Source organism: Pongo abelii, chromosome 8, assembly GCF_028885655.2.
Source record: "Pongo abelii isolate AG06213 chromosome 8, NHGRI_mPonAbe1-v2.0_pri, whole genome shotgun sequence".
NCBI classification, from domain to species: domain Eukaryota; kingdom Metazoa; phylum Chordata; class Mammalia; order Primates; family Hominidae; genus Pongo; species Pongo abelii.
The window spans coordinates 26,661,899-26,688,990 of NC_071993.2; the positions used below are offsets into that span (position 1 = coordinate 26,661,899).

Consider the following 27,092-nt stretch of genomic DNA (forward strand, 5'->3'; position numbering starts at 1 on the left):
GAACATTAATAGTGAGAATGAGCTTGATTCCCTAATACGTAGTTTAACACCAGAGTTTTTTCATTCTGTACCTCTGAACAATAAAAAGATATGATCATTTGTAATGCTTTTTTTAATATAGAGATGGAGTTTCACCATGTTGGCCAGGCTGGTCTCGAACTCCTGGCCTCAAGCAATCCACCTGCCTTGGCCTCCCAAAGTGCTGGGATTACAGGCGTGAGCCACCATGCCCAGCCTTCAAATGCATTTTTAACTTTGAGAATAGAAGTATGAGGGATGCCGTTTTTTCCTCATGCTTGACATGAAGCAAAAGCAAGTTTTGCCTTCACTAAAGTATTTAGTTCTCATAATCCCTTTACATTCTTACTTGCGTTTGCCTTTAAATAAAAAAAAAAAAAGTTGTCACCTACCTGTAGAACAGTGGTTCTCAAACTTTAATATGCAATAGAATCATATGGAAAGCTTGCTAAACACAGATTATCGGGCCCCACCCTGAGAGTTCTGATTCCATAATTGTGTTCAAGACCAGCCTGGGCAACATAGTGAGAGAGATTTTGTCTTTACAAAACATTTTTAAAATTATCCCAACATGATGGTGCACACCTATAGTCCCAGTTACTATAGAGGTGGCTGAGGTGAGTGGATCACTTGAGCCCAGGAGCCCAAGACTGCTGTGAGCTACGATCATGCCACTGCACTCCAGCCTGGACAACAAAGCAAGATTCTGTCTCTAATAATAATACTTCTGAGGTGGGGCCAAGAATTTTTATTTCAGTAAGAAGTGTCTGGATGATGCTGGTCTGAAGACTCACACTTTGAGAACCACTGTTTCTGAGAAAATGTAAAACCAAACCCAAAGCTTAGCTTTGATCTCACCAAATTACTCAACTATGCAAACTGCAAGAGCTTTTAAGTGTCTGGTAATCGCTTATGAGATTTATGTATTAACTATAAGAACAACAGCAACAATGATAGAAACTACAACTGCTATCACCACTTATTGAGTGTTTAACATACATCAGACATTTGGCAAGCACTTTGCACCCATTATTTTATGGAATCCTTACAAAGCCCACTGAAATATTCCCATTTTACAGATGAAGAAACTAAGGCCATATTATGGCTAAGTTTCCCAACATCCACAGTAAATGAAAAGCTGAACCCATGTCTTTCAGAATCCAAAATCCTTGCTCATGCTCTTAATAGCTAATTTCTCCCCATCCTCTCAGGTGGCCAAGAGCAACTCCTCATCCCAAGAGAAATAATAGTCTCTCTTCTTTGGCTCCTTATTATTTTATTTATTCCTTTTATAAAATTATTGTTACATAGTATAGTGCTAAGTTATTTTTATGTCTGTCACCCTCTTTAGACTTTGAACTTTATTCATTCATTTAACAAATATTCAAGGTATGAATTCTAGCAATGACCTAACAGAGAGTTTGCATTCCATAAATGCTTCTTGAGCTAATGAATGAATGAAATCAGAAGGGAAAAATCATGGCAGAAAACCTTGACCCGTCACTGTGTAGATGAATGAGTTTCTGTGAAAATGAACAAGTGATTGTTATGTGTATATGTTCGTGGGTTCCCTGTTTCTCTAGGTCACACCAGGCTAAGGTACAATTGGGAAACATTATTATTAGGTTGGTGCAAAAGTAATTGCAGTTTTCACAATTAAGAGTAATGGCCAAAACCTCAATTACTTTTGCACCAACCTAATATAACAGTAACTAAGTAATAGCCACTGGTCCAGCCATCCTTGGTGGAGTCTCTGCAACCCCAGCTCATCGGCTCTTTCTGGTTTGTTCCTGCTCCTGTTCACAGAGTCCTGGATGTGTCTCACAGGAACCCTCTGATGTCACTGCCCTGTGCAAAGGATTTCATCATTCCTGTTGCACCTTCTGTGGCTCCCAGTGGCAGGACAGTCGTGTCCCCACAGGCTTATGCACTGCTCCTGGGGTTACCTGGATTTGACTCCTCCTGAGGTGGCAGTGTCTGCCTTCCTCTGATCTCTGTGCAACTGCTGCGGGCTGAGATGTTACTCTAGGCACTTCCAACATAAACCACAAAACAGAGACCTGTGCTTTTGACTTCCGTTAGGGTCTCAAAAGATAGTCCTTTTCTTCTTCTTTTTTTTTTTTCTTCACTTTATAAACTTTTTAAATTTTTAACTTTTTGACTCTTGAAATAAGACTTAGCTGAAAAACACATACATTGTACAGCTGTACAAAAATATTTTTTATATCCTTATTCTATTTATATAAGTGTTTTCTTTCTTTCTTTTCTTTTCTTTTCTTTTTTTTTTTTTTTTTTTTTTTTTTTTTGAGACAGAGTCTTGCTCTGTTGCTCAGGCTGGAGTGCAGTGGAGTGATCTCGGCTCACTGCAACCTCCGCCTCCCAGCTCAAGACATTCTCCCAACCTCAACCTCCTGAATAGTTGAGATGACAGGTGTGCACCACCACACCCAGCTATTTTTAGTAGAGACTGGGTTTCACCATGTTGGCCAGGTTGGTCTCAAACTCCCAACCTCATGTGATCTGTCTGCCTGGCGTCCCAAAGTGCTGGGATTACAGGCGTGAACCACCGTGCCCGGCCAATATAAGCATTTTCTATTTTTTAATTCTTTTTTTAACTTCTTATTTTTATTTTTAAATTTTTATTTTAGATTCATTGGGTACATGTACAAGTTTGTTACCTGGGTATATTGTGTGATGCCAAGGTTTGTGGTACAGATGATCCCATCACCTGGGCACTGAGCATAGTCCTGAGCATTAAACCCAACAGTCAGTTTTTCAAACTTTCCTCTCCTCCCTCCTTTCCCACTCTAGTGGTCCCCAGAGTCTATTGTTCCCATCTTTATATCCATGAGTACCTGATGTTCAGCTCGTACTTATAAGTGAGAACATGCAGTATTTGATTTTCTGTTCCTGTATTAATCCACTTAGGACTTTTCTTTTTTTAAATCCTTTTCCCTTTTATTTCAACTCATGATCTCCCATTCCTCACTAACTACAACCAACAACAACCCCAACCAACTACAACACAGGGGCCAGGTGGTTTCTCTGGTGGGGAAAGGATGGGGCAAGTGGCGGGGACCCTGGTCAGGAGACTGTTGGATCTAATAGTCCCTGACTCACAATGTTCCACTTAATGATTTTCCACTATATAATGGTGCAAAAGCAACACACATTTAGTAGAAACTGTATTTCAAAGACCCATACAACCATTCTGTTTTACACTTTCAATAAAGTATCCAGTGAATTACATAAGATGTTCAACACTTCATTATAAAATAGGCTTGGACTGGGCACAGTGTCTCACGCCTGTAATCCCAGCACTTCGGGAGGCCAAGGCAGGTGGATCACCTGAGGTCAGGAGTTCGAGACCACCCTGACCAATATGGTGAAACCCCATTTCTACTAAAAATAGAAAAAATTAGCTAGATGTGGAGGCAGGTGCCTGTAATCCCAGCTACTCAGGAGGCTGAGGCAGGAGATTCGCTTGAACCCAGGAAGCAGAGGTTGCAGTGAGCCGAGATCACACCACTGCACTCCAGCCTGGGCGACAGAGGGAGACTCCGTCTCAAAATAAGTAAATAAATAAATATGTTCATTAGATGATTTTGCCCAACTATAGGCTAGTGTAAGTTCTGAATACATTTAAGTTAGGCTATACTAAGCTACAGTGTGCAGTAGGTTAGGTGTATTAAATTCATTTTCGACTTAGGGATATTTTCAATTTATGATGGGTTTTTCCAGACATAGTCCCATTGTAAGTTGAGGAGTGTCCATAATATGCCACGCAATAGTCAACATCCTGCTTCTCTCCAAAGCCACGGTCAGAGTCATCAACCTCAGCCTGTGTCCTTGCCCATCATCTCTCACCAACCTCAGCCTGTGTCCTTGCCCATCGTCTGTCCAGGCATCTGGGGTAGCTCCATGATTACTGCAGTTCCAATGGCTTCATGATAGTAAGAGCAACACTTACTGAACTTTCAGTTCTAAGCCAGAGCCTCCTCTAAGCACTTCACATGCATTAACTTATCGAATTCTCATCTTGACCTCATGAAATAGCTTATCATCACACCTTTTCTAAAGATGAAAAAAAAACTAAAGCACTGAGAGTTTAAATAACTTGCCCAAGATTACAAAGCCAATAAGTGTCAGGGCTGGGTTTTGAACTCTGTCCTTGCCTCTGGACAAGGGTTTTGTCTACACCATGTGGCTCAGTGGTCCTCTAGACCGAAGCCCACCTAGATGGCCCCACATATGATAAGAGATACGTGCACAAAATAGAGACCCCCACACTGCACACGGGGCTAATTCTGCAAGATAATTTTGGAGAGAAATCTTAACTATTACTTTTTGTTTTATGTTAATGAATGAATCATTCTGAATGTGAGAGGTAAAGACTCAGTTCCTTTCTTGCTTCCAAATAAGAGAGTGAAAAATAGTCAGTAGCATCTTTGAGGAGGAAGGGAGAATATTTACTAAGAAATGCAGGAAGAGAATTAAAACTGGATTGTCACTGAAAAATCATATATGGTAGCTCAGATTCTTCTGATACAAAGTTTTTTCTATGGTATGGATCACCCAATGTATTGTGGACATACAGACAGTCACAGAAATGACCATAAATCCTTCCTTCCAAACAGAGAGAGGTAAAAGGCACCTTGGGGCCTGCACTGTTTGAACTTTGTTTTTTTTTTTTTTGAGATGGAGTCTTGCTCTGTTGCCAGGCTGGAGGGCAGTGGTGCGATCTTGGCTCACTGCAACCTCCGCCTCCCGGGTTCAAGCGATTCCCCTGCCTCAGCCTCCCAAGTAGCTGGGATGACAGGCACATGCCACCATGCCTGGCTTATTTTTTATATTTTAGTTGAGACAGGGTTTCACCATGTTGGCCAAGATGGTCTCTATCTCCTGACCTCATGATCCACCCTCCTCGGCCTCCCAAAGTGCTGGGATTACAGGCGTGAGCCACTGCGCCCAGCCTATTTGAGCTTATTCATGCAAACTTTAGCAGACTTGACTGGGATTTTTACTAACAGCTCCAATCCTATGGGGTTTTCAGTGACAGGTGCAGAACATTGACCAAGATGGGCGGGGGCTGCGGGGGGAAGAAAAACAGAAAATCCCTCACCCCACAGAAAAGCAAGAGTTGGTTGATACTTCCAGTTTTATCCTTGAGCCACACTGCATGTAATTTTTCTGCACATGAAAACATCTGGCTCAGATCATCATATCTTGAAAAGAAGAGCAAGCTACACATTTTCAACAATAGAGCTGATTAAATTATAGTGCAGTGCATCCACAGGAAAGAGGCTTGGAGCCATGAAAGTGGCTTTGGAATAATGCCCAATAATAGAAAGGAAAGCATTTTACAATTGCTATGGTCTGTATGGACCCACCTTCTCCTCATGTCTTTATCTCTATTTCCCACCCATTTCTGAAGGAGTTCAGTTTGGCTTCTACCCTCAACACTCCTGCACTGATAACCAGGGAGGGTATCTGTGCAGTTAAAGCCAAAGTTCATTTTTTCATTTTCATCTCGAGAACATTCAGTATCCTCATCATGTTTGTTTCATTCATTCATTCATTCATTCACATTTTCTTTTGGACGTGGGGGATGATGCATTAAATGTTGAAAAAGATCTTGGCCAGGCGCAGTCAAGATCATGCATATAATCCCAGCATTCTGGGAGACCAAGGCCGGCAGATCACCTGAGGTCAGGAGTTTGAGACCAGCCTGGCCAATATAGTGAAACCCCGTCTCTACTAAAAATACAAAAATTAGCCAGGCGTGGTGCCACACGTCTGTAGTCCCAGCTACTCAGGAGGGTGAAGCAGGAGAATCACTTGAACCCGGGAGGCAGAGGTTGCAGTGAGCTGATATCGCACCACTGCACTCCAGCCTGGGCGACAGAGGGAGACTCCATCTCAAAAAAAAAAAAAAAAAAAAAAAGAAAGAAAAAGAAAGATCTTAAGAGATAACAGCACACAGTTATTCATAGAGGTACATATCATTTCTTCTTAGGATTACAAATGAAGTGTGTCTTCACTTCTTTACATTGACAATACAAAGATTCTAAGGCATATTTAACATGCTAGGACCCTCAACTCTTTGTTACTCAAGCCGTTAGTCTTGTTCCTTACAACTTTTAGAGCTCACAACATGATTTTTAGGTTTATCAAAGAATGTCATGAATGTTTCTATATTTCTTGTTGGTTTATTTCTCATTATTGAATTACATATTGCTGAAAGTTTAACAACTTCTCTTGAATTCCAACAAGAAGCATTTGCTAGGTAGGCATTTAGTAACTGATGGATAATCTTTCATGATGGATAAATCTGCCACATCAATCTCTCTTGACTTTGAAAATTACAATCTGGGTGCTTTGGGAATTTCTGCTGTCTTAATTGGCTGGCCTGTCCTGTGAACAGCCGTCTTCTCTAAATGGTATAATAACTTTGCGTTTCAGCACTGTCTCATTGTGAGTCTTTTTGAAATCTTTTAAAATGATGTTGTGTGATCCAAATTTAAATTAATAGTTAAGCAGTGTGTTCTATTACCAATGCAAATAACTCAACTGAATGACAGTTGGATTCTGCTTCACTCAGTTTGCACATAAATGGTTGAGGAAAACTACATCATAGGTGACCCCCATTGGTGGTAGCCAAATTTCATAGTCTACTGTGTGAACCATCATGATTTCAGAAGCACTAAAATATAGAAACATACATTCTTGGCCGGACACAGTGGCCCATGCCTGTAATTCCAACACTTTGGGAGGCCGAGGTGGGTGGATCACTTGAGGCCAGGAGTTTGAGACTAGCCTGGCCAACATGGTGAAACCCCATCTCTACTAAAAATACAAAAATTACCCAGGTGTGGGGGTACACACCTGTAATCCAAGCTACTTAGGAGGCTGAGGCATGAGAATTGCTTGAACACCAGAGGCAGAGGTTACAGTGAGCCAAGATTGCACCACTGTACTCCAGCCTGAGTGACAGAGCCACCCTGTCTCAGAAAAAAAAATATATATATATATTTTATATATATATATATATATGTTCTTGAATAGAAGAAATATGTTGTCACTATTTCTCCTTTTGGTTTCAGTGATTTTTTTAATGTTCTGCAGCAATTTGTGGATTTATTTTGCAATTACAAACAACTCACAAAACAACTACCAGTTCTAGCGTGGGCTGTGGTAGATTGAGCCTTTCAGAGAGTGTATGAAGTGGTAGTTTCAGCTCTCCAGTGGCTGTATCCTGCCTTCTAAGCAAAGCCTGGAATTTGTGCTCTGCCTAGGGCTGATGCCCAAACCTCAGTGGACAGGCCTGGTTTTCATTACTCCAGTAATAGGCAAGTTCATTACTTCATTGCTTGGAATCTTTAGCAAATATCCCCTCTGTGCTCCTGGAAGTTAAAAAGCCATTTGACACTAATATGCTCATGCTAAGTAAAAGAATTTTACTAATTGCCCAGGAAAATCTTCCTTGCACTAGAAAACGTTCACCTTCCAGTTGATGTTGAATGTTCTCTCCACAAAAATAATAACTGAGGTAAAGCATTTGTTAATTAGCTAGAACTAAGCATTCAACAATGTATACATACTTCAAAACATCCTGTTTCACATGATAAATACATATAACTGTATCTGTTGGTTTAAAAAAATTAGTTTTTTAAAAAGTAAAAAATAAATTGTCTTCCTTACTGAAGCCAAATGAAAAATTGAGTCTAAAATATTTTAGGTTCCCCCACTTCCTCCTTCTCCATTTTCAGCTTGGAGTTGGAAGGAGAGAAAAGATTAATTTTTCTAAATCATTGCTCAAAATCTTGTGATTACCAGAAAAGTTCCACTTCAGCCTGTTTATTAAGTAAGACATCTAGACCCAGGCATCTGTTTGCATCTCCTTTTTAATCAAGCTAAAGGTAGGTCTCAAGGCCGTGGCCAGATCTGGACCTTGGCTTAACATTATCTGTTCTAGAGGCAGAAACGCCATCATGTCTATGAAGACATAACCCAGTTTTAGAAGTTTCTAGAAGCAGTGATGTGACAGACACCCCCCTCCTTTGAGACAAAAACGTGGCTCTATGAAAGCGGGTTTCTGTTTGACTCTCACTGATGTGTCCGTGTCTTCCCTTGTTTTTTCTTTTTCTTTCTTTTTTTTTTTTTTTTTTTTTGAGATAGAGTCTCACTCTGTTGTCCAGGCTGGAGCGCAGTGGTGCAATCTCGGTTCACTGCAACCTCTGCTTCCCAGGTTCAAGCGATTCTCCTGCTTCAGCCTCCCGAGCATCTGGGATTATAGGCACCTGCTACCACGCCCAGCTGATTTTTATATTTTTAGTAGAGACGGGGTTTTGCCATGTTGGCCAGGCTGGTCTTGAATTCCTGACCTCACATGATCTGCCCACCTGGGCCTCCCAGGGCTGAGATTACAGGCCGGAGCCACCGTGCCTGGCCTTCCCTTGCTTCTTCTCTGTGTGGATTTGAGTACATGTCAGATGTGCTGTGTGTATCTAAGTGTATGTTCCACCTGTGTTTTTCCTTCACACAATCCCAGGCCCTGATATGTTGTCTATATGGCTTATTTTCTGGAGCAGACAGGAACAGTGTAATGAAAGAGATCAGACTTGGGTTTAAATCCCATCCGGCCACGGATGTCCTGTGTGATCTTGAGCATGTCATTCGAACTCCTGACCACAAGCTCCTCATCTAAGAAAAGAGTGATATTATCTACCCCCACATGGTTTCTATGAGATTTAGACCAGATAATATATCAGCAGTACACAGGAGAGATAATATTTTTTTTCCTTTGCATAGTCTTTCCCTGCTACTGCTTTTCATTCTGCTCTTCTCCCTTCTTCCCCTTCTCTGTTTTTTGTTCGTTTGTTTTGTTTTGTTTTTTAACCCAGGTCGAGTCAATTTCAAAGGCTGGTTCTGCTTCTTTTATTCTCCAGCTTTTCATTTTGACAAGTTTCAAACCTTACACCAGTGCAGTGGTTCATGCCTATAATCCCAGCACTTTGGGAGGCCAAGGCCAGAAGATCGCTTGAGGCCAAGAGTTCAAGACCACCTTGGGCAAGATGCCGTCTTTATAAAAACATTTTTTTTTTTTTTTTAAGAGAGTCTCCCTCTGTGGCCCAGGCTAGGGTGAAATGCCTCAATCGCAGCTCAGTGCAACCTCCACCTCCCGGGTTCAAGCTATTCTCCTGCCTCAGCCTCCCGAGCAGCTGGGATTACAGATGCCCGCCACCACGCCTGCCTAATTTTTGTATTTTTAGTAGAGACAGCATTTCACCATCTTGGCCAGGCTGGTCTCAAACTAAAAATTTTTTTAACTAGCTGGGCATGGTGGTGTGCACCTGTAGTCCCAGCTACTTGGGAGGCTGAAGCAGGAGGATCACTTCAGCTCAGGAGTTCAAGGCTGCAGTGAGCTATGATTGCACCACTGCACTCCAGTCTGTGTGATAGAGCAAGACCCTGTCTCAAAAAACCAACCAACCAAACAAACAAACAAAAAACAGAAAAGAAAAGAAAGGAAAAGAGACAGTTTTAAAAAGTTTTAAAACTTAAAAAAAGTGAGAATCATGTAATGGACATGCATGTACCCTTCACCGAGATTCACTCATTGTTTACGTTCTGCTACATTCCTGCTTTATTTTTTTTTCACCATTTATCTCTTAAGAACAAAGACGTTCTGTCTTTGTTACACAATGTATGTATCACAGTACAGTAAATGTACAGTAAATGTGATCATGCTCAGCAAATGTATGTGATTTAATACTATATTCTGATATATAGTCCATATTCAACTTTTCCAATTACCCAACAATGTCCACTTTTCTGTTTTTATTTTTATTTATTTATTCTTTTTGAGATGGAGTCTTGCTCTGTCACCCAGGCTGGAGTGCAATGGCGCGATCTCAGCTCACTACAATCTCCGCCACCCAGGTTCAAGAGATTCTCCTGCCTCAGCCTCCCGAGTAGCTGGGATTACAGGCATGGGCCACCATGCCTGGCTAATTTTTATATTTTTAGTAGAGGCGGGGTTTCACCATATTGTCCAGGCTGGTCTCGAACTCCTGACCTCAGCTGATCCACCCACCTCAGCCTCCCAAAGTTCTGGAATTACAGGTGTGAGCCACTGCACCCAGCCCTACTTTTCTTAAGAGTCCAGGCCAATTACTTTGTTCATTTTGCAGAATATTCCTCAGTTTGGATTTAGCTTATCAATTCATCTTGATTTTGGTAGCAGTATTACAGAGGTGAGGCTGTGTCCTCAGGGGATCACATCAGTGGGGCACACGATGTCCAATGGTCCCATTATTGATAATTCTAAGTTTGATCATTTGGTTAAAGCCATGTCCACCAGATTTTCTCAATTAAAAGTATTTCTTTGATAAGTGTTAAGTAATAGTTTTCATATAGTTTTACTTCTGAGTCTTGTTGTGCATTTTGGAGTCATATTCTCATTTTTTCACCTACCCTGGAGTTTGACTTTGCAGAGTGGAATGACACTTCAAGTGAGTACCATGTTCTCCAACCGTCTTTCACCTAGTGGTTTATTCACTCATTGTTTATTCTTGCCACCCACCACGGTGGTTGTAGAATTGTGTCCTTTGAAAAGATTCTATCATTGTCTCTTCTACTGCTCTCTCTTAAGCTGTTAACCTACTCAGCAATACTTTTGAAGATTTTTCATGACCAAAGTAGGCACTATGCTTAGCAACAAAACACAAAGACGAATAAGACAGCCTCAACCCCTGCCCCTGTGGAGCTTGAGTGAATATAGCATGTTTCTAATTTTTTTGAGTCAAGGTCTCACTCTGTCACCTGGGCTTGAAGGCAGTGTTAGATCACAGTTCACTGCAACCTCAAACTCCTGGGCTCAAGTGATCATCTCGCCTCAGCCTCCCAAGTAGCTAGGTGCATGCCACCACATCCAGCTAACTTTTTAAAATGTTTTGTGGAGACTGGATCATGCTGTGTCACCCAGGCTGGTAGTTTTTTAAATTTATCCATTTATTTAACAAATATTCACTCAGAGTCTATCATGTGTTTACATTATTCTATTTACTGAGAATCCAACAGTGAACAAAAACAGTCAAATCCCTGCCCTCACGGGGCTTACACTCTAGTTGATGAGAGGGAAAAGAGTATAATTAGAGAAAGCAGAGGTGGTAGAAAGAGTTGATTTTGAAATAGGTCAGGGCTTAGTAATGAGGAGACGTTAAAGCAAAGACCTAAAGGCAGTGAGAGAGCCGCTGTTTGGGTGAGTGGGGAACAGGCGTTCCAGACAGAGAGAAAAGCATGAGTGAATGCACGCTCACAGGGTTCGAGTTACAGCTGGGAGGCTCGTGTGAGCAGAGCACAAACAGAGACAAAATCCAAGGGGCCAGTGAGTGGGACGGGAGGGTGGAGGCGGTTGAGAAGGTAGCTGAATGTGTGAATTAGAAAGAGGTGTTCAGGGCCAGGCATGGTGTCTCATGCCTGCAATCCCAGCACTTTGGGAGGCCAAGGCAGGTGGATTACTTGAGGTCAGGAGTTCAAGACCAGCCTGGACAACATGGTGAAACCCCGTCACTACTAAAGATACAAAAATTAGCTGGGCATGGTGGCTCATGCCTGTAATCCGGCTACTCAGGAGGCTGAGGCAGGAGAATCACTTGAACCTGGGAGGTGGAGGTTGCAGTGAGCCAAGATCACTCCACTGCACTCCAGCCTGGGCAACAGAGCGAGACTCCATCTCAAAAAAAGAAAAAGGAAAAGAAAGAGGCACTTGGGCTGGAGATGTGCTTTGGGGGTTGGCAGCATATGTATGGTATTTAAAGCCCTAAGAGCACCTAGGGAGTGAGTGTAGACCAAGGCTGAAAAGAAATGAGGTCAGGAAAGTTGAGGAGGAACCCACAGAGAAGGCTGGAAGGAGAAGCTGGTAAGGTAGATAGGGATGGAGCCAGAATCTCTGGGGCCTGAATCTTACACAATTTTGGGAGGCTCCCTTTTAAAAAGAAGGGATTATTTTCTACTTGGGATGGGAGATGAGGTCTCCCTTTAAAAAATACAAAATTATCAATGAAAAATTAAGGACAAGAGGGAATATTTATTTAGAGCCAAAAAGAAAATCACAATGAATTACGAATTTTTAAAAATTGACATATATAACAAACATGTACATGTACCCCTGAACCTAAAATAATTTTTTAAATAAAATAAAGAAAAATATTTAAAATCATGGCTAGCATAGGAGACAGCAACAATTTATAAAGTGTATTTGTTATTAATCACTAGAGATCACTGAACCCAAAAGGACTTAACTGTGATACTTTACTGTGAAAAAATAGTTTTCATTGCCTAAAATGAAACTCTTTATTTTACAGCATTATTAAAATATGCAGACATTTGAAAAAATAAAAACAAAAATTGACATATAACTATATATCTAAAAAGCAACATTGTAATCTTTATGATGATTAAATAACTTGCTGATGTATTTTTCCTACACTTTTGGTTGCATTTTCTTTTACTTTCTCTTCCTATAGGGAATAAATTTGAAATACAATTTTCTGTATAGATGATTTAGTGTTTCCTCCAGCATGGCTGATTGAAATTAATTTTTAGGATTGAGAGTTGAGAAGAAGTTGACTTGCGCTTGACAGCTCTAGATGGTAATGCCTCCTCTGTAACTTCCTCTGTGGTTTCTAGCTCTGGCGGTACTTCTTGCCAGTGAACAAGGCCTCAGAGAAGTGCAGTCTTTGTTCTTACTAACATGCCACCCCGTGGCATCCAATGGCCCAGGTGACAGGGACTGTTTGGCCAGGACCACAGAACCATCAGTTCCCACCACCCTCCCAAATCCTGGGCTGGGGCTGGGGGTGACATAAGGTAGCCAGGAAGCTTGGATCAAGGTGACCCTGGGCAAGGAGCAGAGCAGAGTGTTTCCTTCAGACCTTGGATTGGGACCTGAGATCTAATGTCCATGAAATGCATCATGGGAGGGCTTTTGTTGGACTCCAGGTAAAGTGGAGACAGTGATGGCAGTCGCCTGGCCCCACTCCAAGACCTAGGAACCCTGACCCAGGTGACCTCCCAGCCTGGGTCAGTGAGAACAGTGAGAACAGTGAGAATCAGTGAGAACAGTGTTGTGTTGTGTGCTGCTGCTGGGGTGCCAGAGGAGACATGCGGCATCAGAAGGGTCCTGCAAGTGAGAAGCCCTGAAATGTAAGCTTCTTTGTTGGCTTCAAGGTACATTGGCCTCTGTGAAGAGGAAAACCAGGAAAGAAAACTGTCAGGAAAGCCAAGTGATCACTTCCAGGAGGGAGTGATCAATAATATTAAAGGCTGTATAAGATGCTGACTGGGAACTAACCATTGGATTTCACAACAGAGAGGTCACTGGTAATCTTTTTTTTCAAAATAACTTTAATACTGGAATGCTTGAGCTGCTTCTTTTTTTTTCTTTTTTTGGTAAACATGAGATTTCGCCATGTTGCCCAGGCTGGTCTCGAACTCCTGGGCTCAAGTGATCTGCCTACCTCGACCTCCCAAAGTGTTAGGATTACAGGCATGAGCCACCGCACCCCACAGATTGTTGGTAATCTTGACACACAGTTTGGTGACATAGTGCAAACAAAAGTCCAGTTGAGGTAGATTCATGAGAAAATAGAGACAAGCAAGGGACAATGAATAGACCCAACTATTCACAGGGCTTTTATTTCTAAAAAGAAATGTTCATGATTTTTATTTATTAATACAACATGATAAATAGAATATTTTCTATTTGTGTCTCTTCAAAAAATTCTAAATTGCATTGTCCCTCTGATTTTAGGTCACAGTGGGTCCTAAATACAAAAACAGTTCCCCATTCCTTATATAGACACTCTAAGTAGAAAAAAAAAAAGGGAACTTAAAATAATCTAGAGACTTGGCACTCTCTTTCCAACCCACGGGCATCCAAGTGAAACTAGTCTACAACTTGTCTCCCAGAGCTGGAGGCCAGACAGACAGATGGAAGTGGGGACGTTGGGTTCATATGTGCTGACCTCTGTTGCCCTGTGTCAACTGTTCTTGTACTTGAGTCCTGGGGAACGTTTTTGGGTGTTATTCAGTTCTCTCACTTTTTCTAACTGAAGCTTGACTTAGCAAAGTGTCCCTACCTTGTCCCACCCACTTATTTCCAAATTGCTGTGATTTTATGCAAAACATAAATTTTTCACTAACTTTATGGTTTGCATAAAATCACAGCAATTTGGAAATAACCTCATTTAAAAATCGTATCTTTTATTTTTTGTTTTGTTATTTTTGTTTTTATTTTTTAATTTTAGAGACAGGGTCACACTTTGTCACTCAGGCTAGAGTGCAGTAGTGCCGTCATAGTTCACTGTAGCCATGAGCTCTTGTGCTCAAGGGATTCTCCCACCTCAGCCTCCTGAGTAGCTGAGACCACAGGTGTGCACCACTATGCCCAGCTAATTTTTTTGGCAGAGGGGATAGAGATGGGGTCTTGCTATGTTGCCCAGGCTGGGCTTGAACTCCTGGCCTCAAGTGATTCTCCCACCTCTGCCTCCCAAAGTGCTGGAATTTCAGGTGTAACCCACCACACCTGGCCTAAATCATATTTTTTAAAATGTGGTAGCCCATCTCATTACGTGTGTGTGTGTGTGTGTGTGTCTTTACTGCAAAATTCTAGGACTTTTCGAAGCAGTCTCTTAGTATTTTTTTAAATTACTGAAATAAATCATTTCATTTAAGGATTAGTTTTTTATTTAAAATGTTATTTACAGGTAACTTTTGCCACGACAATATTGCTTACAAAAGGACCCTGTTGTCTTGGCTGTTCCTTCTATGTGACCTTACATATGTATATACACATGTCCATATGAATTTTGTTTGTGACTCACTGCATATTAGTCTGAATTGATCATATGACCACAGACATTGTCCTTTTGATTCAATAACTACTTGCTAGCCTATTAAGATTTTCACTGATCTCAGGGGTACAGTGCAAAGTTGGTTAAGTTGGCCCAAGAGGTTTCTTCACCTTAGTTCTCTGTTGAGTGAATTATTTGTTATAATCCGTAACTTTAGAGATGCTTCTGTTTCCTGTTTTACGCTACACAGAAGCCTCAGCTTCCCCTTTCTCCTCCTCCAAACATTGCAAGAACCTTTAACCATATGCTGTGTTATTCTGTGAACCACTTCCTCTTGATAAAACGCTTCCATTGCATTTTGAAAAAATACAACACTGAAGGAATCAGGTAAAATTCAATATTCTAAGTTATTTTCAATCACACTGTACACAGGTGACTTCACAGTTTCCATCAGCATTTGCGAGCATCCGAATTCTGCAGTGATTTCATCCTAAGTGCAATCCCATTCATAAGCTTTTTAAAATTTTTTCCTCCTCTTTTGTATCTGTAGTTGTAATATGTCTACTGATTTATTTCCTAGAAAAAAAAGTTGCCAGATGGTTTCTAATTAAAAAATAATAAAAATATCAAAGTAAATTGATACTTGGAGAGCCTCAGATTTTTGAAACTTATTTCTCATCAATTCCAGCTCTATTTTAGTTTTGGAAATCTAGTAATAAACTCAAAACACTGTAGGGTAAAAAAACAGCAGTCCCTGTAACTCCAGCACTTTGGGAGGCTGAGGCGGGCTGATCACCTGAGGTCAGGTGTTTGAGACCAGCCTGGCCAACACGGTGAAACCCTTTCTCAATGAAAAAAAAAAAAAAATTAGCTGGTCATGGTGGCTGGTGCCTGTAATCCCAGCTACTTGGGAGGCTGAGGCAGGAGAAACTCTGGAACTGGGAGGTGGAGGTTGCAGTGAGCCGAGATCACACCATTGCACTCCAGCCTGGGCAACAAGAGCAAAATTCCATCTCAAAAAAAAAAAAAAAAGCAGTCAATACTAGGATACAAACATTTTTCTTTAACTGTCTTTAACATAGAAAGATGTACAGTATGCAGATATATTCATTGAAGAGAAGAAATACAGCTGAGGAAAACCCACACAGAAAAATCTTCCAGAAATTTGTTTAAGCCTCCAACCATGTCTGGAATCAATAAATATTTGGTGACTGACTTACGTTGTGTAAACTCGATTGAGTTACTTATCTCTGGATGCCTCAGTTTTCTCATCTAAGACAAACATAAAAGTATTTTCATTTCACCTAGGGTGTGAGGATGGATTTAATCAGTCAATGCATGTAATGCACCAGGACAGTCCCCGGCATGGAGTGAGAACACCTAATAGTTATTCGCTATTATTTTTATTATTATCAGGCAGGTAGAGAGCAAGGGGAGATTTCTCTCTCTCTCAACCCCAGCCATGCACAGAAGCAATTGAGTGAGGAGTTTTCTTCTTGGTAGACAGGTAGCAACTTATCTGGTTAATACTGAAGGTTAATTCTAACCTTCCTGAACTTCATTGACTGTGACTCATTTTAATAATCGGAAAGTCATTTTTATACCTCCTCTGTTGTTTCTTTTTTTTAATTATTATTTATTTTGAGCCAGGGTCTCGCTCTCTTGCTCAGGCTGGAGTGCAATAGTGCAATCATGAGTCACTGCAGCCTTGAACTCCTGGGCTCAAAGAATCTTCCTGCCTCTGCCTCCTGAATAGCAGGGATTACAGGCACATGCCACTATGACTGGCTAATTTTTTTATTTTTTGTAGAGACAGGGTCTTGCTCACAAATATTCTGTTTTGTCTTTTCTTTTCATTCTCAGTGCTCTGAAATTTTCATTCTGTTATTGGTATTAGTATCTTAATCCAAGCAAAGACTAAGCATAACTAAAAGTACAGCTGAAAAGGTGAAATTTTCAACCATTCAAATTAGCTTAGAGAACCCGTGAGTTTGTAATATCTTAATACGGTGCTGTAAGAAAGCAGGGTTTTGACAGATAAGCTCCTTATAAAAATGTAAATAATATGAGTTTCTTCATTGTATTGACACTTCCTGCCACTGAAAACATCAACTCTGTAAATCCAAAACTTGATAATCACAAGAAGAGGAAAATCTTAACAACTTTTTTATTTCATTCAGAAGTTGTTAGGACCACTTATTTGTTTTGTTTTGTTTTGTTTTGAAATGGAGTCTTGCTCTGTCGCCCAGGCTGGAGTGCAGCACGACCTCAGCTCACTGCAAGCTCTGCCTCTCGGGTTCAAGCGATTCTTGTGCCTCAGACTCCCAAGTAGCTGAGATTATAGGTGCGCACCACCACGCCCAGCTAATTTTTTGGTATTTTTAATAGAGACAGGGTTTCACTATGCTGGCCAGGCTGGTCTCAAACTCCTGACCTCAAGTGATTCACCTGCCTCGGCCTCACAAAGTGCTGGCATTACAGGTGTGAGCCACTGCGCCAGGCCTTTTTTGAACTTATATGGAAAATAGTGTATCCTTTTATTTGTTTTCTGTTTTATTAAAAAATTCCTATTATAAATAATTGTATTATTACATATTTCACTTAATATATAAAATAGTATACTTTTATGACTTAATCTTTTAGTTTTAAGTGCATCAAATAATCCCTTAATTTAATACCATTCTGCTCAAAATTCAGTTTCTAGCATGAAATTGTAACATATTATTGTTATAACAAAGGGGTACACATGAAATTAGTTATATGATATGAATTAAGAAATAATTAAGATAGAAAACATAACGTGTTTTTATTTACTAAATAATGATTAACCTATTACTTCAAATGTTAACTGGCTTTAGATTGAATTAGAAAAGAAGAAAAGTCATTGATACTGTCACTCAAGTTGCCTCAAGTTGCATGGTAATTATCAGAATTTTTCTCAAAGCAACTAAAATTTTTGGTTTGAAAACTGATTCAGGCCTAAATAGATGTGAGCCCCAGTTGGTAAACTTTTGTTTACCAACAAAACACATCTGTGCAAGTATCAGTATTTACTCACCTGGAAATAGCATTGGAAAAAGAGAAATAGTGTTATAGTGAATGAGGTTCCACAAACTTGTACCTATAGCAGCAGCTTAGAAACAGACTGTTTAATTGCTCTGAGAGTTCTCTGAAACATGTTATTTGGCAACCTCTAAGGACTGCCTGGCCCTGGAATGTGACATTTTTGAGTGTGTCACACCAGGAGCCATGTAGAACTTGTAGCCAGTCAAGTGAGAGAGAACTTTCTATGAGGCTTGAGATCTGGACTCTAGCCCAGTTCTTCTCATTAGTCTGGGAAGTTACTTAATCTCTCTGGGTTTCCAACGAAGCATTTCTGAACAGAAACATCAACAAGATCTGATTCTTTCTTAATAACAACTCCCAGTTTTCTAAGACATTCTAACATGATAACAAAGAGTGTGATTCAGTGTGGCAAATGCTGATTGCAAATTCATGCCAAGTATTGTTGGCTATTTTGTTTAGATGTTGCAACAAGCCTAAGAATTAGGCATTATTGTTTTCCTTATTTTACAGACAAGGAAACTGAAGTCCAGGGAGATTAAATACCATGTCAAGTTGGTTGTTAAGGCCAGGATTTACTGACATGTTTACCAAGTGCAGTAGACAGCAAATCTCTGCTGGGAATGAAGACACCATTGAAGTGTTAGCATGACAGCTGGATTTTGAATGATCAGTAGAATTTTATGAAGGAGATATGCACAGAGGAGGATATTATTTAAAGGGAATAGCATACACAAAGACAAAAAGAGTTCTAAAAAGCCTGTTCAGAAAACATCAAGGGTCCTGAGGCCAGGCCTGGTGGCTCAAGCCTGTAAACCCAGCATTTTGGGAGGCAGAGGTGCAAGGATCACTTGAGCCCAGGAGTTTGAGACCTGCCTGGGCAACATAGCGAGACCCTGTCTCTGCTAAAAATAAAATAAAATAATGTAAAAAAACCACAAATAAATAAAAAAATAAAAGGCCCCGAATGGGGCAAATTAGGAAGGACTTTGAAAGACACGCTGAGTGCCTGAACACTCTCCACTTCATCATGAGCAGCCGGGGAAGGCTTTTAAACAGGAGAGTGACATGTTCACATTTGTATTTGCAATTTGCAGCAGTGGTGGTGGTGAATACTGGTGGGGAGTCCGGAAGGCTGGAGGCCGAGTGAGCTGGTGAGGTGTCAACTGTGGCTTGATAGAGAGAATGAAGGCAAGGAGAAGCCTTCTACAGGAAAAGCCAACAGATTCCCCGACCGACTAGATGGAAAAATGGGAGGAGTAAGGGACTATGCCAAGGGTTCTAAGTCAGACTGATATGTGACTAACGGCCTTTTACCAAGTTAAGGCACATGGGAAGAGAATGCACGAGGGGAGTAGTGAGTCGGAGCTGCTTAGTGGGAAATGCCTGGGGGATGTTGAGCTGGCTGCTTTTAGGCAAGCTACTCTTACCGAGGCAATAAAGGCCGCTCTCATCCAGGTCCAAAATTCCAGATTCCATGGCTGGAACTGCTGATCTTCACAGCATCCCAAACTGCATGCAAACTGAGTTAAATGTGTGAGATTAACTCTGCCGTCGATATAAACATATGTCCTGTAAACCATATGCATCACAGTACTTAGGATAAATGTTTAAAAGACATATTTTTGAAATGTATCCAGGTGGAAAAGAGAAACAATTTAAGGATTAAAAAAAACTGAAGCCTAGAAATATTAAGCATTAGGGAAAATTTCCTTGTTGTTCAAGGAATCTAAGGGAAAGTTTTAGCCTGGACAAGCGGCTTCAACCACCTCACCCCTCATCTATCCAATAATAACAATAATAATCACAAAATCTAGCTGATTTTGTAGTATTTCCGTTTCTTTTTCATCAACAACTTGTGGTTCTTCCCAAGACATAAAATGAACTCAGAAGTGACATACTCACAAAAAGATTCTAACTCCACCCAGTCACCATGTGCGCATGGCTTGTTTGCAATGCATTGCTTCACTGTGATAACTCCACCCCAGCTCTTTCTGGCTGCTAACCCAAATAACACTTTAAGCTGTCAGCGCTGGGTGTTTTTTTTGTTTGTTTGTTTTTTGTTTTCTCTCTCTCTCTCTCTCTCTTTTAATCTCTATTTTGACCTTTGGAAAATACCACATGTACATATAGGCACAGCCCTATTTTCTTACGCTTGTGTGTGTGTACACTGTATACATGTTTATAACTCTTGTCTGTCCATTCCAAAAATAAGGTTTTCTTGCAGGGAGGTCAATTATGTAATATGACTGAATTTACAGATTAATAATTTTTGTTAATAAACCGCCCTGAAGTCAAATGTCTTTTTATTTTCACCGTGGGTGCAACTGTGATCCATTCACTAGCAAGTTTACTTATGACTGTAGGTTTCAGCACAATTTTGATGTTGGCTCCACTTAATAACTAAGTAACAGATTCTGGGGGAAAGGAATGAAAGGGCAGGGGAAAGGGCAGGGGGAAAGATTTTCACCAGATGAATGCAGGGAGAGGTCACGAGAACGCGCCGTTGTTTTGAGTAATTTCCATCTTAGGTGGATGATTCACTGTGGCACGTCATTAACCTGTTATATAGCAGTGGTGTGCACAGCCTGAGAAACGAAGGCCTTTGGGTTCAGTGGGTTTTTCTGACTCATTGATGTCACATTTCAAGACTTTATTTTAGTGCTTTTCCAAATTTAAGGGTTCAGGAGAATGAATCAATGGCAAGATTTGTGTTACTCAAATTATATTTGGTTCCTATAAGCTTATTGTAATGCTAGTTGGCAGTTTTGAGGTCAGCAAACAAATCTATATTTATTCTTATAAAATGGATTACTCTCATAAGAAAATCTGAAATGTGTTAACACCAATAATTACTCTTAACTTTTTCTGTTAATAATAATTCATCTAAAGGATTCCTTTATTTTCTCACATTATTGTACTCAGATAGAAAGAAATTCACATGAGCAGTTCTGGAATTTTATTGTTTTTTCCATTAATTTCCCCTTATTAAAATAATAACTCAAAAACCCATGACAAGATTTTTAATACCATATTAGTTGTTTTGGGAGGCAATTTGTGAAACCATGGAGATAATATCTACTTAAATACTTTCTGCCATTTTGTAGGAATTTTTTTTTTTTTTTTTTTTTTTTTTTGAGAGAGTCTCGCTGTGTCACCCAGGCTGGACTTTGGTGGCACCATCATAGCTCACTGCAGCCTCGACCTCCTGGGCTCAAGCCATCATCCCGTCTCAGCCTCCTGAGTAGCTGGGACTATAGGCACGTTCCCCCACACCTGGCTAATTTTTTAATTTTTTGTACAGAAATTTCTCTATGTTGCCCAGGCTGGTTTCAAACTCCTGGCCTCAAGCAATCCTCTCCCCTCGGCCTCCCAAAGTGCTGGGATAACAGGCATGAGTCACCATGCCCAGCCTTGTAGGAAATTTAAAGAAAGGAGGATATGATTCAGATACTTTGTAAGCAACTGTGTGGGGATAAAACCCCATGGAAATGACTCCTCATGCTGACTTCCCTTCTGAACGAGGGGCGGGGCCCACCTGCAGCCATCTTCCTCTAGTCTAGCTGCCATAAACACTTTTTAAATCCCAACAATACACACAAAATAGGAAAAGTATCTTCCGTCATCCTTCACTGATGCTGTGTTTGATTCCTCTCTGACTTTCCCTGCACACATAGACCTAGACCTTCAGTGTTTTTCTCACCTGTTGCTTCTATACCTGGGTGCTCACCTGCCTGCTTTGTGTGGTCTGACGCTCAGCATTCACTGAGTAGCTTCCTTGGATTCAAACACACACCTCCTTGCCCCATGTGTATGTACACCTGATTCTTTGGGATGCATCTGCCACTAAGAAATGTGCTAGTTCGATGGAATCCAGACCTCTCTTAACTAAAGACCCCTTGTACCCTCTCAACGCCTCCCGGCCAACACAGTTTTACAACTTCCCATGCTCCTGCAAGACACCTCCTACACTGGACGCCAGATAGGGCACTAGAGAAAATTAATACATCACATAGCATTTCAAGCATCTGTCCTCCAAAATAAAACATGCAAAACTTAAATCTTAAAATGATGGTGGAATATGCTCAGTGACCTGTAGCTCAGGGTAGCTTTTGTGTTTCTCAAGAGGGAGAGACTAGAAGGAGGGCAAAAGAAAAGTCACTGCAGGGAGCAGAACATTCAGATGGAAAATGTTCTCAGTCCTGTTTGGCAAGGGTGATAAGGCTATGTAGGAGAAGAAAATTTTTTTCTTCTTAAAATAGGGAGAAGGGGAAATATACGATGGAAAAATTAAGCAAGAAGATTTCATTATGTCAGATTTCCTAAATGATAAACCCAAGATAATTGTTGAAGATAATTTGGGAAGATTAAGTGCTAGCTTTGCAGGGTGGATATTTGGAGGATATGCACTGATTCACCCAAAATGATTTTACAGCCTCATCTGTTCTGATTGCTCAGCGTCAATGCTATCCTGGGTGCTAAATGTTGGTAATATCAACTCTGGCTTATAGAACAGCTCTTGCTACAGAGTTAGTGCCAGATAAGGATTACTGTTATCACCATCATCATCATTTACATCACTTCACTTTTAAGAATTATGATATTTTAAAAATCATTTGGCTGGACGTGGTGGCTCACACCTGTAATCCCAACACTTTGGGAGGCCCAGGTGGGTGGATCACTTGAGGTCAGGAGTTCAAGAACAGCCTGGCCAACATCATGAAACCCCATCTCTACTAAAAATACAAAAATTAGCCAGGCATAGTGGCGGGCATCCATAATACCAGCTACTCAGGAAGCTGAGGCAGGAGAATTGCTTGAACCCGGGAGGCAGAGTTTGCAGTGAGCTGAGATCAGGCCATTGCACTCCAGCCTGGGAGACAGAGTGAGACTCCGTCTCAAAAGAAGAAGAAGAGGAAGAAGAAGAAGATCAATGGAGTCATTTTTAAGAAAGCAAAGTTAGTGTGACAAAGTTTATTTCATAGACATATTTAAGAGAGACACTAAGACACCCTGATTAGCTAAAGCTATTAAAAATAAAAATATGTGACTGCTAAAGTATTAAAGTCACTTAAAGGGTGAACTATAAGTTTTCAAGATAATTTATTCAAGGAAAGATAGATTTGCTTCCACTTGGCCTATTTCAGCCCAGTAGTGTATTTTAAATACACACATGAAGAGATAATAGTATTATGGTTATGATTTAGAAAGTATCTTTATGGGCCAGGCGTGGTGGCTCACACCTGTAATCCCAGCATTTTGGGAAGCAGAGGCAGGCGGATCACCTGAGGTCAGGAGTTTCAGACCACCCTGGCCAACACGGCGAAACCCCGTCTCTACTAAAAATACAAAAATTAGCCAGGTGTGTTGGGGCATGCCTGTAATTCCAGCTACCCAGGAGGCTGAGGCACGAGATTTGCTTTAACCCGGGAGGCGGAAGTTGCAGTGATGTGAGATCGCACCACTGCACTCCAGCCTGGGTGACAAGAGCAAAACTCCATCTCAAAAAAAAAAGAAAAGAAAAAAAGAAATAGAGTACCTTTATCTTTTAGCACTGCATTCTGAAATATTTATGGAAAAATAATATCTGCTTTAAAATATCTATTGTAGGAAGATATAAATGGAAAAAGATCAGTCCAGTTGAAAATTATTAAAGCTGGACAACGTGTACATGAAAATCATTATTCTCTCTGCTTTTGTATATAGTTTTAATTTCCATATAAAAAGAATGAGATATAAATGCATGCATGTACAAATTCAAGTAAATATTGTGATTTGGCTTAAATAATACATACTGATTCCCTACACCCACCAGACTTCTTAGTGTGAGCTGTAATTGGCATTAATCTTACAGTGTTTTAGAGCATTTTGAAATGTGCTTAGAGGCTGAGCAAGGTGGCTCAATCTTGTAATCCCAGCACTTTGGGAAGTCGAGGCGAGTGGATCACCTGAGGTCAGGAGTTTGAGACCAGCCTGGCCAACATGATGAAACCTCGTCTCTACTAAAAATACAAAAATTAGCCGGGTGTGGTGGTGGGCGCCTGTCATCCCAGCTACTCCAGAGGCTGAGGAAGGAGAATTGCTTTAACCTGAGAGACGGAGGCTGCAGTGAGCTGAGATCGCACCACTGCACTCCAGCCTGGGGGACAGAGCAAGACTCCATCTAAAAAAAGAAAAAAAAAAAAAGAAAAGAAAAGAAAGAGAGAAGTGCCCTTAGAAATGGTCTGCAGCAAATTCCTCATGTTACAGATGAAACAATTGATTACCTTTGCCAAACTACATAATGCTAGTTAAGTGGCCAAAGGACTAGTAATGTCTCCTAACTTCCCAACTTAGCCTTGCCAAAAATGTCAGGAAACAGAGCAGCCAGTTGCAACTCACAGTGCGTCCCACCCTATTTTGTTGCAAACTTTTCCTCTTTTGGGGCAATTGCTTCATTTGGTTTAGGCAAATAAAGGTTAAAATGTAAAAAAAAGTTTTCTTTCTATCTCTTTTCACTTGGCAGGGCGACCATTTAAGTTCTAAGGGTTTGTCCACCAGTACTTCTAAATAAATGTACTAAAAACTATTATTTCAGAAATATCTTTCGAAAGCAGGGAATTATTGGGTAAATATGCTTAATCACTCCTCATATCATTTTTGTGTAAGGTTTTTTTTTTTTTTTTTTTTTTTTGGAGATGGAGTCTCACTCTGTCACCCAGGCTGGAATGCAGTGGCACGATCTCGGCTCACTGCAACCTTCACCTCCTGGGTTCAAGCGATTCTCCTGCCTCAGCCTCCCAAGTAGCTGGGACTACAGGCACGTGCCACCACACCCAGGTAATTTTTGTATTTTTAGTAGAGATGGGGTTTCACCATATTGGCCAGGCTGGTCTCAAACTCCTGACCTCAGGTGATCCGCCTGTCTCGGCCTCCCCTCGTGCTGGGATTACAGGTGTGATCCAGCCTGTTTCTTTGGCCCCGAGAAGACTAGTTTAGCCTGGAAAAATTCAATTGTGGCTCTGAGGCATTTCCCAACATTTGGCACAATCTTGGATCAAGCAGATTGGATAGAAGCCAAGCATGAAATTTCAGGCTAACATGAGCCTTCCTCTCAATATAGTCCTCTCCCAACTTAGCTGCCCATGGATGGGACTCTTGGGGGAAAGAGAGGGATGCAAAGAGTATCCTAGGATCAGGCTTTTATGAGAATGCTAATATCTCAGTTTCTTCCTTTTTCAGATGGGTGAGTCAAGTGAAGACATAGACCAAATGTTCAGCACTTTGCTGGGAGAGATGGATCTTCTGACTCAGGTAAACTTCCCTTTTTAACTGGCAAATTAGAAAACAAAAATAGAGTTGCAGAATTTCATTATAATATGACAAGGGAGCTGTCTTTTTTAAAACCCTGATATCAGGGGAACCAGCCCCCGATATTTCAATGTAGGTTCTTTTCTATTTTCCCTAAGTGTCGGTGGGTCTGAGAAATAAAGGGAAGAGAACAAAAGAGAGAAATTTTAAAGCTAGGTGTCCAGGGGAGACATCACGTCGGCAGGTTCCGTGATGCCCCCTGAGCCGTAAAACCAGCAAGTTTTTATTAGCAATTTTCAAAAAGGAGGGAGTGTAGGAATAGGGTGTGGCTCACAGAGATCAGGTGCTTCAAGGGCAACAAAGTATCACAAGGCAAATGGGCAGAGCAAGGTCACAAGGTCAGGGAGAAACTAGAATTATTAATGAAGTTCCATGCCCCGCTGTGCGGGCATTGTCATTGATAAACATCTTAACAGGGTTCAAGAGCAGAGAACTGGTCTGACTAGAATTTGCCAAGCTGGAATTTCCTAATCCTAGCAAGCCTGGGGGCGCTGCAGGAGGCCAGGGCCTGTTTCATCCCTAATCTGCAATCTGCATCTGCATAAGGCAGACACTCCCAGAGCGGCCATTTTAGAGGCTGCCCCAGGAATGCATTCTTTTCCCAGGGCTATTAATTATTAATATTCCTTACCGGGGAAAAAATTCAGCGATATTTCTCTTACCCGTTTTAGCTAATAAGAGAAATATGGCTCTGTCCTGCCCGGCTCCCAGGCAGTCAGACCTAATGGTTATCTCCCTTGTTCCCTGAACATCACTATTATCCTGTTCTTTTTTCAAGGTGCCCAGATTTCATATTGTTTAAACACACATGATTTACAAACAATTTGTGCAGTTAACGCAATCATCACAGGGTCCTAAGGCGACGTACATCCTTAGCTTATGAAGGTGACAGAATTAAGAGATTAAAGACAGGCATAGGAAATCACAAGAGTATTGATTGGAGAAGTGATAAATGTCCATGAAATCTTCACAATTTATGTTCAGAGATTGCAGTAAAGACAGGCATACGAAATTATAAAAGTATTAATTTGGGGAACTAATAAATGTCCATGAAATCTTCACAATTTATGTTCTTCTGCCATGGCTTCAGCCGGTCCCTGCATTCGGGGTCCCTGACTTCCCACAACACCCTGAAGATTGGCAACATTATATAGTTCTGATGTAATTGTGACAATGTCGGGTTAAAAAAAAAGCTTGTTCCTGACTATATTCTTTTGAGTTCAGTTAATTTAATACATTGATCAGACATACATCAAGCTCATAGTATCCAAATATTTACCAATAGAGAAATTTACCCCCAAGTTTACTATCCTACAACGACCAGCACTGAGCCATTTCCCTGTGGTTACCTTTATAAAGACTCACTAAGAAAATATTATCTTCGTTTGATTTTGGGGTTTTCTTGAGAGACAGAGCCTCACTCTGTTGCTTAGGCTGGAGTGCAGTGGCACAATCACAGTTCACTGCAGCCTCAACCTCTTGGGCTCAAGTGATCCTCTGGCCTCAGCCTCCCAAGTAGCAGGGACTACAGGTGCATGCTACCACACCCGGCTAATTTTTTTTTTTTTTTTTGTAGAGACGAGATCTCACTATGCTGCCCAGGCTGGATATCATCTTTAGTAAAGACTTTTTACCAACCCTTGAGGAAATGCTACATTTTAAAGAACTAAGTGGGAGTTACGGTGACCTTGTGATTAGACTGTAAGAACTCTACCCTCAAAGGAATGTGAAAACCACTCGACCATAGACTGAGAGAAAAGCCCCTGGCATCAAAATCAGATTGACTCTGAGGTCACTGAGCCC

At 40.9% G+C, this 27,092-nt stretch overlaps 1 protein-coding gene across 2 annotated transcripts in view; it reads left to right on the forward strand.

The window, feature by feature from the left end:
• The window catches only part of APBB1IP (amyloid beta precursor protein binding family B member 1 interacting protein), a 129,995-nt gene that overhangs the window by 28,683 nt on the left and 74,220 nt on the right, over positions 1-27,092 (forward strand). For both annotated transcript variants that reach the window (XM_024254067.3, XM_063727257.1), the window contains exon 2: positions 25,161-25,232. In XM_024254067.3, the coding sequence (XP_024109835.2) occupies positions 25,161-25,232 (72 nt within the window). The remainder of the gene's footprint in view (positions 1-25,160; positions 25,233-27,092) is intronic.